This window comes from Athene cunicularia (genome assembly GCF_003259725.1).
Source record: "Athene cunicularia isolate RWA chromosome 1 unlocalized genomic scaffold, athCun1 chr1_part2, whole genome shotgun sequence".
Taxonomy (NCBI): Eukaryota; Metazoa; Chordata; class Aves; order Strigiformes; family Strigidae; genus Athene; species Athene cunicularia.
In genome coordinates this window covers 69,308,564-69,323,101 of record NW_020799092.1, presented here as the reverse complement: position 1 = coordinate 69,323,101, position 14,538 = coordinate 69,308,564, and the positions used below count along the sequence as shown (strand labels likewise).

Genomic DNA, 14,538 nt, shown 5'->3' with positions numbered 1-14,538 from the left:
TCCTGGGTGCACCTTGGAGGTGCACTGGGACAAAACCTTCCTTCCAGTGATCCAGCACTGCTGTGACGGTGCTGTCCCACACTGGGGGTTATGGGTTCTGGAATCATAGACTGATAGAATGGGTTAGGTTGAAAGGGACCTGAAAGACAATCAGGAACACCTTCCACTAGCCCAGGTTGCTCACAGCCCTGTCCAACCTGGCCTTGAACACTGCCAGGGAGGGGGCAGCCACAGCTTCTCTGGGCAACCACCCTCACCATAAAGAATTTCTTCCTTATAACTAATCTAAATCTTCCCTCTTTCAGTTTAAGACTGTTACCCTTGTTCTATCCCTACACTCCCTGATAAAGAGTGTCCCTCCCCATCTTTCCTGTAGCCCCCTTTAAGTACTGGAAGGCCACTCTAAGGTCTCCCCAGAGCCTTCTCTTCTCCAGGCTGAACAACCCCAACTCTCTCAGCCTGTCCTCACAGGGGAGGTGCTCCAGCCCTGGTCCTCATGCAGACAGATGCTCTAATACATAGCTAGGAAGAAAAGCTCTGTAGCATGATATACTTGCACTGCAAGAGCTCAAATGCAATAAATAAACAGCAATAAAAATCACAATGAAAAAACAACTAATCAGAATGAGACATAATTCAATTCATTTTATATATCTCATTTTTATTTGAATTCCCCAGAGCTAGTTTCATATGACCTTACAGATTATTTATTGTAATAAAGTTAGAGATTTTGAGTTTTAGTAATAAGAATGATGAATCACCTACCTAGGTGAGGATGTAAGGGAGCCTCTGTTGGGGCTGTGAAGAACAAAAACACACAATGCATTAATATCTTCTATGATCAGGGATTAATTGCAGCATTAAAAATCGATTCAGCATAAAACAAATTGTACAGTACATATTCTCTTAAGTCAGCTGTCCCGACAGTTTAACTATGAAAAATATTATATGCACCAGAAGTTATAAAAATATCAGAGGAAAGAAAAAATAAATATTCTTTAATTAAAATAAGCATAAAGAATGAATGAAAACCAAAAATGGTTGCACAACAAGGTAAAAAAAAAAAACTTCTAGTCTAGGATTGTGAGATATTATTAGAAATAATTTGGATTAAGATTCAATAATTCAATGATTGACAAACAGAGTGAGAATTAGGCTGAACAAAAGAAATAGTTTAGGCGAGGCAGAAATGCCACACTTTGACCATTTATACTGCCCTGGACAGCATTTTACTGAGTATATTGTTGGGAGAAAAAATCCTAATATTCCTAGGACAACAACTAACAGACTGACTCTGCAAATCACTGAATCAAACACTTATTTTAAAGCACGTTTTTACATACATTGCTGAATCAATTTCCCAGTAGGTCTTTGTCTTCCAAGAAACAGCAGAATATTGCAATAACACACTGCACGGGGAGCATGTGTGTGAAATGACAAAACTTTATTATTCTCCTAACACTTTGCAACAGAAGTCTCAGTGTAGCATTAACACAAATAAAAACAGAATGTATCTGAAAGGGCACAGCTACGTAAAATAATATGGAGAAGTCTAGAAGTTGGCTACACAGTGCTCTAGATACTCCATGGTAGCTACCACTCCATAGCCTTGCCCAATCTTAAATCCAAAGTAAGTTACACCTCTTTCACGGAGGCAAAGAGGGTGCATATAAGCAAGCTTTTGTTGGAAACAGCTACCTATTCTGCCTCTCAGTACCTCGCCTAGGCAGCTGTATTTCTAGCTGTATTTTGTGCTTTGGTAAATAGAACACACAAAAAAAAGGAGAATTTTTGAAGCCAGATTCTTTTGATGATTCTGTGTTTCTTGTTAGGCACTGACCTAAATTGTACCAATACTCCTGATTTCTTCAGCATATTTGCAAAAAATTACTGAAGTACTGCAATTTCTGTCATAACATCCGACAAATTAAAAATAGTTTAAAAATAAACATAAAAATGAATGCAGCAATCTGTGTAGAGCCCTCACACATAGTCATTTCAATAGAAGTCCAACACAAATCTCAAGAATTTTGTTTTTCTCTTCCTGCTTTATCCTTAAACACTGGGTCTGTATGGAGGCGTAACATTCTGTAGTGAAATTGCAACATTTCATGGGGAAGTTGGTGATTAAGAAGACTGAGAAAGAAACAACTAAGGTATCTACAGACCACAAAAGGATGGCAAGTATTCTGAATTTAGCCTAGACAGAAACCTTTGATTTAACTGATTTACAGCTTGGAAGACTGACAGGTTTTACTCCATCTAGTAACCTTAAATATATATATACATAGAGAGAGAGAGAGAGAATGCTGAAAACAAACATAGAACCACTGAAAGCTTTACTGCAGTGAAGAGCACAGGCATTCCTAAGAGTCTGATGCTAAATAGAAACTGCAGATATGCAGAAATATGAAATATTTTTTTTCTTTATGCAGCTAACTTGCTCTATTTTTTATATAAGAAACATATCCATGCCATCTTGTCTTCCCCAGCAGAAATGCCAATAATGACTCTAGCAATGACCAAGACTTCTCGTTATGACAGTACAAAATCTGGAGCGATACAACTCCAATGCACATTAAGCTTGCCACGGCCTCCAGGATAATGCTGGGCTGTGCTGGTGGCTAACACTCAGGAAAAGACTGCATTTGTCCCTTGCAGTACCAGGCGTTGTTTTTCTCCATGGAGGCATGTATAAATTTCTCTAGAAAACTCTAAAATTTGCACAGAAGAAATGGATTAAAGTGAATTAACAGTATTATTTCCCAGACTGAGGAATGCAAGCTGTTCTGGATTTTGCCTGTAAGAAAAGAAGTGCATTATGGCATGGGATTTGAAATATTCCTGATGTTGTAAAAGGCTAAGGTTAAAATATGACCTCTGTCTCTGATGCCCTGTATTACCCCTTTTCATTAGTTCCAGATCATTACTAAGACATGATCCACTGCGAACACAGGTGTGGCTGAGAGCTACTCTGCTAGTGCTCATCTATGAGGAGGATGGCCATGTCAGGCCACATCATGGGCAGACTCATTAGTTGGCCAAGCAAATTTCATTAGCCCTTGAGAGTAACTCAACTGAAAGGGACTAGCCTCTCCAGCGAGAGCAATTCAGACCTCAAAATGAAAACGAAAGACTAGATTGCCATTCATTCTAGTCATTTTGGCATTGCTCTTTGGAAGAGGCTTTCTGTGGAAAGCAGTCCAGCCCAGGATACACACAGTCACTAATGATACTTACTGAAGCTATTATGCAAAATTTCAGCATGCAGTCGAAAGGCACAGGTATAGCACAAACTTGGAATCTTTACATTAGCAAACTTCTTTGACTTCAGCATTTTATTTTAGTATAACTAGCTGTTTGTGTGATTAAAGAATACAAAATTTGGATCTGAGAATTTTTCATAAACAGCTCTTCAATTATATGCATAGTATATTGCAAAACAAAACTGCTTACCAACAGACTGAAATGTCGGAAACTGTGCAGATATATACTGGTGCTACTGGTCACTTATTTAAAAAACTAAAGGTGGAATTAAGCAGACACTTAATTTTGGACAAAAGGTTGTTCTTACAAAGACTTTATGTTGAGGAGGGGTTATGATTCCCAAATCTTCAAAGGATCTGAGAAGCCCAAGAGTTTTTGCCACAGGTATTCCTTCAAGTGATTTTTAATTCAAATTCCAGAGCTGAATATGACAAAAGACTGTGAAGGTACCACTGAATGAGTGGTACACCTAGACTTTAATCTCCCTATGAATCATTTCTGTATTACCTTTTATATTTCATTGCAAAACAGCACTGTGTTGATCTTTAAGTGTTTTAGTTAAGGTCCCCAAAATAACAGAAATTCAGAACACCATACAAAACCAGTTGTAGTAGTTTTAAAATATTTTCAGATCTGCTTATTTTTTTAAAAATCAATTTAAATAATTCATTATTTTAAAATAATACAGACTGTACAGTAAGCCATACAGTGTGGCTGAAGTCAAATGGAGTTTCCTCACAGAACATAAGAAAGCTAAAAAAAATTATATGGTGCAGAGTAGCTATACAGTGCAAAGATATAAAATGTTTACAGTTCAGAAAGAAATATACAATACTTCAGACTGAGAAGGAAAAAAAAAGGCCACCCTAGTTCATATGTTAAACAATGGTTCACTTTCTTAGATGTTCCTTAGGCACAAGGTTGGGTGATTTTAAATTTAGAATCGGTATTTGTGTGGCTCAGAAATGCATCTTAGCTTGAATGAGAATGTTGTACCTTTTAAAAAAAAAAGAATAAATTATTTTATTATTTGATTTTTAACTAGAACTCTGGGTATATACAGGGCTTTACAAGAGACGAATTGTCCTAAGTGAAGAATGGAAACGAAGCTCAACAGAGTTCACAATCTAAGAGGCATGAACAAGCACAATATGAGAAAATGTAAGGAAATGTAGGATGCTTGCCCTGTAAAACAAGGCAATCCCTTTGGTAAGGAAAAGCACAGAAGAAAGTGTACAATACAAAACAATTCAGGGAGAGAAAGGCCAGTCAAAGTGGAAGCGTGAGAATCTTGAGGAAAGTAATGGGGAATTCAAAAGTCAATGGGGTCATTGTGGGCCTCTATCAATGGGATGAGGGAGAATGAAGGCATCCTTGGAGTAAAAGGTTAAAATTTTCTGAGGGTGAAGTAAGGCTACTGAAAATTTAAGCCAATAGAAAAAATATGCCCTGTTTTGGTTAAGTTGTAAGGGAGGGAAATACAAGAGAAGGGGGAAGGGAATGTCATCTTCAGGTACGGCAACTGGAATATGAGGAGAGAAGAAAGATTTGGTGATGGTCCTGATGTCAGTGGAAAAGTAAGAACCAAAATAATTGAACAAGGTTAGTTGTTAAGCAAAACTAGTCTCCATTCAGCTAAAATGAACTAACATAATGAAAATTAAACACATGTTCCAGCAACATCATCTTGTACTATTGACACCCATATTCCATAGACATGGGGGGTCAAGCCTGTGTACAGAGATAGGTAGGGAACACAGCATAACAAAATATTCTTAAAATCTGCTGAAAACCAGATTTGTTTTTTTCCTTTTTTTCTCAGAACTCTGAACTTTTAAAAATAAAATATAAAGGAAAAGTGAATTACAGAAACACAGATGCTCAAATGCTATCAGACAAACACCGTGCTCAGAGTTCAACAGCCATCAGCCATTAGCTGTGCTCATCAATTCATCACAGAGATGTGGAGAGAGGTACATTCTATTTTGTAGATTATGAAAAAGTGTAATCTCCTTGTCATTAGCAGCTGGATGAAGATGAAAAAGGAAATTACTGCTTTTATTTAGACTCCTGCCAATACTTTCTCTCTACTGGTAAACAAAGTTGCTATTGAATGATAGAGGCTGAACATCCCCCTGTGTGCCTCAGGGCTGCATTATTCTTGCTGACACATAAGCCAAGGAACAATACATCAGCTCTAAACTCCAGTCTTCTGTTCTGTAAAATACTGCTCTGGTCAAGCCTGAGAGCCTGCAATCTGTTTTGCATTTGTTTTTCAGAGTGTTCTTAAATTTTACAAGGTAGAAAATGCACCTAAAATGTCTTCCACAAACATTCAGGCAAAAGCTATTAAATAAAAGGGAGTCTGGGCCAACTCTCAGGATTTATTTTTATATGGAGACATCTGTCAGACTATAGAATGGTTTCTTAAGAAAGGAATCCCAATCCTATAATTTGTGGCATTGAGTATGAGATTGCATAAATTTCTGGGAACTATGCTGAAAGGAATGATATTGCACTAGGAGGGAACAACATCCTTCATCTTTCCCATCTCTTAGGTTTTACTGTTCTGAGATTCTCCTCTAGTCAGTCAGAACTAAATTATATGCTTGCAAATCTCCCAGTATGGTCCTTATTCCAAAACAGTGCTACTGGTCCAAAGTTACATAGTGTACTGGGGAAGTGGCCTTCTTAACCCTTTGGTAGTGCAGTGAAGGCAGGTGAGGTTGTGTGACACAAGTGCTGGTTGCATCCATCCCTGCTCGGTGAGCTGTTCCTCCCAGCAGCATCACTGTTTTCATACAGATCTAAACTCTTTTGAGTTCTACAGTGCAATGGATCCAGGTCTGATGCTTTGTCAACTCCACTTTGATTATGTTACTGTTTATTAATGTATGATTTTTGTTCCACTCAAGCTAGGAATAAATATGAATCAATCTGCACAACAAGTTTACCTTTTTTCCCAGGTATTTTGATATTAGATCAAAAAGTTAAAGAAATTGTTAATTAAAGATATTAATGACAAGAATATCATCACTCAGTAACATCCTTGTTTATCCTTAAAAGTATTTATAAGACATTTATCTTTTCTGTCTTGGCTTATAGTTTTTATTTTCTTGACTATTTGTTCTGGATTAACTTTTTTGTCTGATAATTTTTGTCTCCTTTCTTCAATATCCAGTAAAATACCTATAAGCTTTAAAGCTTACATTAGTTCCCAAAGATCTTGCTGGCTTCCTAAAATATTTATTATGTGCTGAATACACAGCTTTCCAAGCAATTATTTTACTTTCTTTAGTGTCTTTCCCTATGGCATCTTTCCTTATTCCATTTACATTATACACAGGGCTGCTTGTCTGGCATTGCCATCCCTTAATGCTATCCTTTATCATCCTCTAATTCTCTTCAAAATAAGAACTACACTTTCCCTTCACTGCACAAATCCCATTAAATCTATTAGGATTTACTAATGCACATCTGAGGGTGGACAGACACAGTGAACATGATTCCTTACTACTTTCATGTCTTCATGTATATCCTTTGTACTAGTTATTATGAGGTCTGATATCATCTCCAGTGAAACATACTTATTAAAAAGATATACTGTAATAAATCTATGAAGTTGCCCTGTGGTTTTATCTACTTAATATGTCACATCATTCACTACAGTATTTCAGTATAGTAATGTTTAAGGCCAGAAACAGACCATAAAACCTCATTTATGTCAATCTACCTTCTTGTTTTGCATATATCTTAATATGATATTTGCATCTAAATAAATTCACTAATTCTTTTTGAAAGAATCCTTTGTTTACATTAATAGCACTGATGAAACTGTGATTGCCTTCATGGAATAAAAGAAACGAGGTTTGCTTCAGAGAAAGCATCTTTTATTTGAATAGGAAAATTAATCCTAATAGTATAGAAGTTATAATAGTACACACTGGTTGGGGGGACTAGTGCAATGCACACTGTCTGCTAAATAAGAATAAGAGCAAAATGGCAGAGGACAGCCTGATGCTGGAACGCATAGGAGGAAGGGCAACAGACAGCAGGGTGGTTGACTATCTGAGTTGAGAACCGTGGCAGAGCTAAGAAACTAAGGGGAGAGAAGCCTCGATGAGGATAAAAATGGGGAAGAAGAACCAAGAGAACCTCTGAGATGCTTGCACATTGGTATTGCAGTGAAATCTGATGACTGATTACGTGGCTGGCATACACTGTCAACTGCTCATAGAACAGTACCTCTGAGTGATCCTTGACTAAGTCAAACCTGATGTTTGCAGTGTTACCACAATGACATCACATATTTTGGAGCAGACAAATCCAGAAAGCCTCTGAAGTGACTGTTTATAAAGCAAAGATAATTGTTGGAAAAGTCACAGGCAACACAAAAGTCATGAGGATGAAGGAGACTATGACAAGATGAGGAAGCTGGAGGCCCTTTCAAGGAAGCGTGGCTGTGTGGGAGGAGCAGGCAAAGAGACTGTCACTGCTGAGCAGCCAGTGGAGGCCCAGGGATGGCACATCTCAGCATCTTTTATCCTCTACACACAACCAATATGCAAATCACATTTTCTCCTTGTTCTTCAGAGTCCCTGTGAACTTGGAGACAGCATGAAGTAACATAATGACTTATTGTTGTAACCAACATAAATATTCCTAAAGTGTTGATTTGGTTTTCCAGAAATGGAGAACTGTAAAGCAGAGAAGAGTGAAAGAGTTACAATTTCTGCTATCAGCAATCCTACTGAAATCTCCCTGTACAGCATGTCTGAAGAAAGGATTGTCAAAGCCTGTATGGATGGATTTCTACTCACTAGTATCTGCTTATCAAGGTATTTTCTTCTAGCAGGGAGAAATCTTTTTGCTTTGCCCATATTCTCCTTGACCATGATGACAGCTCTGACACTGATAGTCATATATTTCCTTTCAGCTTGCTTGCACTTTCATCATGCTGGTTGCTGCCAGCTCTCTGTCACTCTGCCATCAATATGTCTTTTACTTCCTTCTCCTTCCCTTACCTGTTCTGGTCACCACAGACTGCCTTTGGCTGTGGTGTGTTCCCTATTCATTTCTGCTTTGGAGAATTTTATCTCCTTATGAGATTTTTCATTATTTTATGCTGATGACGCTGCATATTTTAATTTTTCTACTCCTGACCTGTGTCCATCCAGTGAGTAGCTCACGTGAGTTATCCTCAACATCGTCCTTAGCAGATCCCAAATGGTGATCCTGCCAATATTTCTGTTTCCAATCCCCTTATACTATTCACTGAAGCACTGCTCTTCCACACCCACATTATGAGGGTAACAGTTTATCTCCTGTTCTGAATACCAAATGCATTTGGGTAATTTCTCCAGATGTTTTTCCTTCCACACAGTAAAAATATCGATACGCACTTTCTCAGTCACCTTCCTTCCAGATCATTATAACACTTCCTTCTGATTGCCAGCGCCTGTGTTACATTTTCTAATTCATTCAAAATATAACTAACTTCCTGGCTTGTTAGCTAAATCAGAGAGTCACCTCTCTGAACCCCGCTTCTTACCTCCTGTTGAAATATTAATACTGAAAACTCAAATACTGGAATTGAAAATTGAAATACTTTTCCCTCATTATCATGGAGGTACTATTCTTACTTTATATGAATAACTCAGTATACACTCCTGACATAATTTTCAACAGCTTCTTATTCCAAAAGCTACTGCACAGATATTCCCAAACGCACTGGAAGAAAACCCTATAGCTCTAATGCCCTCCCCGATGTATTATGGGTGATTTTCTCTTGTTTTTTATATGACAACACATTTCTAATTTTGAAATATTTATTTCAGACTGGTTGGCCCATGTTTCACTGTCTCTTTTCACATGGAAATATCACTGGAATTTTGTGGATCAGCACAGAAATTTCTTTCTCTCCTGTACCAAAAATGATGGATACATTTTCTATTTCCCACTGCTTTAACGAAGCAGGTTCAAAGCAGTGTACTGTTTGTAGACAATAGCTGACAACAGGACATTTATTTTTAGGTTATTCATTAAAAAGATACATATCATAAGCTGTGCAAATGATTAGATTTTTAAAGTTTGTGTAAGTCAAACATTTTGTTTGGCTATAAAAATTATCAAATGTTGGAGGTGATGGGCAAAAATTTGATGGCCTACTTTCACAAAATGGAAAGTCGGGTTCTTCACAAAGATATGTGAAAGCTGGATCGTAAGCAAAAATTTTACTGCAGGCTTGTTGCTTTTTTTGCTTATAGTTAATACAGTGAGAGTTAAAGCTCAGCTTGTGGTTTTGGCAAAAAAACAAATGTTGGTTGTTACAGGCTGATTTCAGGTAAGTGTATAATGCCACTTTAAATTTTGTATATTCCCTAATGTTGAGCAGAGAGGACAGAGGGATTTCATGGAAAATTAATGGGAACTATGAAGCCAAAGAAAGTATCAGTTTTAAGAATATAAATAAGATCCTGATATTAAGTTTTCTGCTAAATAGCTTTCATAATGAGTAACACTGACATGCAAGTACAACGAAAATCCACATTTGACAGATATTTTTAATATGATGGTGGTTCTTACCTCCCTGTTCACACAGCTGTTGTGCTAAGGCATCCTTGAATATAACTTGGCCCCTATGAGTAGCTGTAGCCCTGTGAACATAAAAAAGACAACAATAAATAACGTAGTATTCTCATTTATATACACATGTATATCTATATGCATGACTAATCAAATCAGAAGTCCCCTTCTGCTTTCTTCCTGTGTTCTTAAATTCATAGAATAATTTGAAGAGATTGTTTCTCTCATAGCAAAAAAAAAAAAAAGTTTCTAAGCCAAAATGGTTAGGTTGGTAATAAAAAGTACTGGCATGGAGATTCAGTGAAGGACTTGAGTAAAAGTAAGAATATCACAAAGCTAAGCACATTACTCTGCCTGAGAAAGCATACCTGTCTCGGTGCAGAACGGAAGCAATACTTGCCAAGCTGCCCTGTGAACACAGTCCCGTAGGCAATAGCAATGGCAGTACTGTTATCTGCTACTGATAGAAATTTAGAGCATGAAGGGGTGTCCAGAAATCCTCTCTGGAAACAAAGGGAGACAAGTATGCTCTCTGCCCCAGGACTCTGTCAAACACATCAAAAAAAAAGAGACCCTACAACTTTTCTTGGTATGCTGCATTGAGTTTTGTGGCCAATTAAGTTGTTCTTTCTTTTTATTTCCTTTACTGTCCAGTCAAGCTAAAGTGGATTACTTTCTCAAAAAAAAAAAAAAAAAAAAAAATCATTCTTTCTCTTTTTATTCTTCAAAGTAAGACGACCAGTACCTGCACACTGCCTGTCCTCTAACCATTCCCTTGAACAACGTGTTGTTTTCTTGGTCTCCTCTGGCCACAGTCTGTCTCCGTCTTTGAGGAAGTGATATGCCTATAGCTGGACATAGACTTTCTATACTTATCACCAGTTTTGTCTAAAGAATAATTATTTCCCATTAATGACCCACAGCTAACAGACCAACTAATGTACTGTGGAAAAAGATTTGTCATTTTGTTTTCTCATAATCATCTAGAAATACAATGCGATTTGATTTGCTTTTCTCTTACAGAGCTGTCATGCTAACAGTGCTAGTTATTCTTTATTTCCAATGTCTCATTCCCTTTTTTCTAAGTATAGTACTTCACAACTTTAGTTTTATCTCTGAGATCTCAAAACCTTTCAGTATTTGCTGGTGTTGCCTTTGAAGTCTGATTTCTTGCAGCTGAAGTTCTTCCAATACACTCTTACACACTCTTCATACATGTTCTTTGTCCTTTCTCCAAGTCAGTAATGAAAATAATTAACATTAATGGGCTCAGGATAGATCCATATGAACTCCTTGAAATAGCTTCTCAGTTCAACAGTAAGACATTGAAAGCTACTTTATAAGTGTTGGTTTTCAGCTAGCTGTGTGCCCTCTTTAATGGATCATGACTTGCTTGCTTATGAAAAAGTCAGGAAGGACCATAAAAGAATGATCCAAAAGGAAAGTCAGAATACATCATTTTTTTTCTTGGCTAGGAAGAACAACAAGAATAACGCATCTAATATTACATTTTTGATATATGCTGGATCATCATGGTAAAACTCATCTGTAAACTGTCAAACAGGAGTAAACAAAAACTTCTCTGGGATCTAATCTGCTCCCTGCTTTTTTAGAAAAGCTCTATTTACACCAGTGCTTGTGTCCAGCAATGCAAAACTATGGTCACCTGATGCTCCTAGGGCTTTTAGGACACTTCCTCTCTCTTCTTGCGGAAGGAGACCTGTGTAGCTTTCTCCATCTGATTGGACTTTAAGAGACATATGTAAAGCTGAAGCCATGCCTCACCTGGTATTTATAGTATTTTGGACACAGTTCTGGGATCACATTACCAGTGTGAGGTTTTGGTTGTAGTCCCTACCATGTATAGCATTGAAACTACTTTAGGATTTCCAGCACTTCTGTAAAACATAGCAAAACATCATGCCATATTCTTAATTAGCATTTCGTCATCTGCTGTCAAGACCAGTCACTCACTCACCCCTTCCCCTCAGGACTGGGAAGGAGAAAATGAAAATGAAACAAAAGGCTCAGGAATTGAGATAAGGCCAGGCAGAGATGACTCACCCATTATGGTCATGTTCAAAAGACAGATTTGTTAGGGGAAGAAAAATCAGTTTAATTCAGACACTAACAACAACAACAGCGCTTAACAGACAGAGTAGGACCGTGAGAAGCATTACCACATCTTAAAAACACCTTCCACCACTCCTCCCTTCTTTCTCAGCTTTGCTCCCAATTTCTTTACCTACTTGCCACCAAGAGGTGCAGGGGGCAGGGAATGGAGGGGTTGTGGTCAATCCTGATGCTTCTTCATCATCAAGGGGGATGGGGAACTCCTTGCATTCTTCTGCTCCAGTGTGGTTCCCCTCTCACAGGAGACAGTCCTCCACAAACTTTCTCTGACAGACATGAGTCCTTCCCATGGGCCACAGCCATTCCCGAGCTGCTCCAGTGAGTCACTCCCACGTGTTGCAGTCCTCCCAGTGCCAAACTACAGCACTGGGGGCTGCTTCTTCCCACAGTTGCAGCCTTCTTTGGGCACAGCCGCCTGCTCCAGTGTGGGGTCCTCCACAGGGCACAGGCAAGTCTCTGCTCCACCAGTGACCTCCATGGTGGTGGGGGACAGCCCTGCCCTCTCACCATGGGATACAGACTGGGTGCACCATCACACCTTGCCCCCTTCCTCCTCCTTTCTTCCACTGACCTTGGTGTTCACATAGGTGTCATACTCATAACTCCTCCTCATAGCTCCCAATTCTCCTTCCAGATTCCCCCTCTTAAAAACGTTATCACAGAGGTGCGGTCACTGTCAATTGGCCTAGCCTTGGCCAGAGGTGGGTCTGGGGGAGCTTCGAGAAGCTTCTCACAGGGGCCACCGCTGTAGCCCCCTCACCTGCTACCAAAAACCCCACCACACACACAAAACCAGCACAGAAGTGTTCTTACTATTAATTTGTTTTACTCTGCACCAGTCTATAGTCCCACTCTGTCATTGCATGCTATTTATTTCCAGCTAAAGGGCAAGTGAACTAATCAAATCTAACTCGTCAGTCAACCAAAAGCAAGATGTATGCTCCACATGTCCTCAGAGGTAATTCCTCACTAGGAATGAATCTTTCCAAAGGGATGAAAAATAAAAGGAAAATGGGAGGGAACAGGAACAGCCTGACATGTGAGATCTTCAAAAGAAAAACAACTTAGAGGTAATAAGGTTCCTCTTTATATTAACTTTACACTTCCATTAGCCCAGATGTATTTGTCTGCTTAGGGCTATGCAAGATAGAGAGTGAAATGTCTTTTTAAAAGTAACAAGAGAAGATAAACTGCTGACAGAGGAAGAAAGAGGTCTGAATACAAGACTGTATCGTGTCAAGGCTCACTGTCATTTTAAGGCTTTACTAACCCCACACTTCAATTATAGCAATTCTGTAAAGAGTTTTCCTTCCCAAACCACAACTATTCAAGTTGAAATCAGGTGCCAATAAAGTCTTCGAGGTTGTCTATCACTGAAAAACAAAACAAAAAAAAAGACTTACTGATTCACTATTTCAACTATATATAGTCCACATCACCTGTAAGATAGGATATGAAGTGCCACCCTGCTCAAATGCCAGCAAGCTTAAAAACACTTAAGTGCAGTGTTGCCAGCTCCTCTGAACATTGCCTAAGTAATATCAATTTTTACCCCGTGCAATGGCACAAATCTTTCCAGATTACTTGGGAGAAAAAAATTCAGAGACTCTTGCATACATTCATGAACTTGTAGACAGAGAGATGTCCCTCCAGCCTTCCGTTGATTAGATGCAGCATGCTGAGCTGTGCATCCAGGAGCAGAGCACCTGTTCTGGCCTACCCCTGAAACTCTCACCATTTGATTGTGTTCTGGGTGTCACACGCCTGGCACTCACTCTGCCCTTACAGGGGTGCTTGGCATCCACACTTTTCCCTGGCAAGGGAAGGCACTGGGGCAGATTCACGACAGAGGGGACTGGGGAAAGACTCAGCTTTCCTACAGTAAAATACCTCATCTCACAACACCCCTAAAAAGGCTTTCAACAGGACCAAGGAAAACAAAGGTTCTTTTTTTCCTGCACTAGCAGAGTTTAACCCTGTGCCCACTGCTAGCAGCTGCAATGCATATCTGCTCACAGGGGTTCATGACTGCTTCCACTGGAGGAAACTCAGGGTGACATCCACAGTGCCAACTCCAGAGAAATCAGTGACTCACTGTATGAAGCTGAGATTGGTCTTCCCAAACCCCACAGTGCTGTCCCCCAAATCAAGTCTGATCCACTGACAGCGTGGACTGTGCTCCTCCCTGCCACTGCGGGGGAGATGGTCAGTGATGCGCACCTGACAAGTCTGGGCTAGAATGTAAAACAAAGCATTGTATACCAAATAATTGCCATCATCATTTTATACTGAAGTATCGCACATTTCACATTGGATTCACATGCGTTGCTATCACACTTTTGTTAACAAATTGCTTTTTAAAGAGTGTTGCAGCTCAGGGGAGCACAGGCAGGAGGAGGGTACGTGGGACTGAGCCATGCTGCCTGGCTCTGCCAGCTCCATGTGTGGAAGGGGTGCACAGCAGCACTGCCTAGAGGCCAGGGTAGACATTTGCCCTCTTTATGCAAATAAACTGGTTGATTTTTAGTGCATTGTTAAATTTTCATGACCATC

The 14,538-nt window shown here is 39.2% G+C and overlaps 1 protein-coding gene across 1 annotated transcript in view; it reads right to left on the bottom strand.

Annotated features, from left to right (window-relative positions):
- Positions 1-14,538, bottom strand: part of RELN (reelin) — a 243,611-nt gene that overhangs the window by 163,445 nt on the left and 65,628 nt on the right. The window contains exons 4-5 of the mRNA XM_026868008.1: positions 9,853-9,923; positions 766-798 (exon numbers count right to left, since the gene is read on the bottom strand). Of these exons, the coding sequence (XP_026723809.1) occupies positions 766-798; positions 9,853-9,923 (104 nt within the window). The remainder of the gene's footprint in view (positions 1-765; positions 799-9,852; positions 9,924-14,538) is intronic.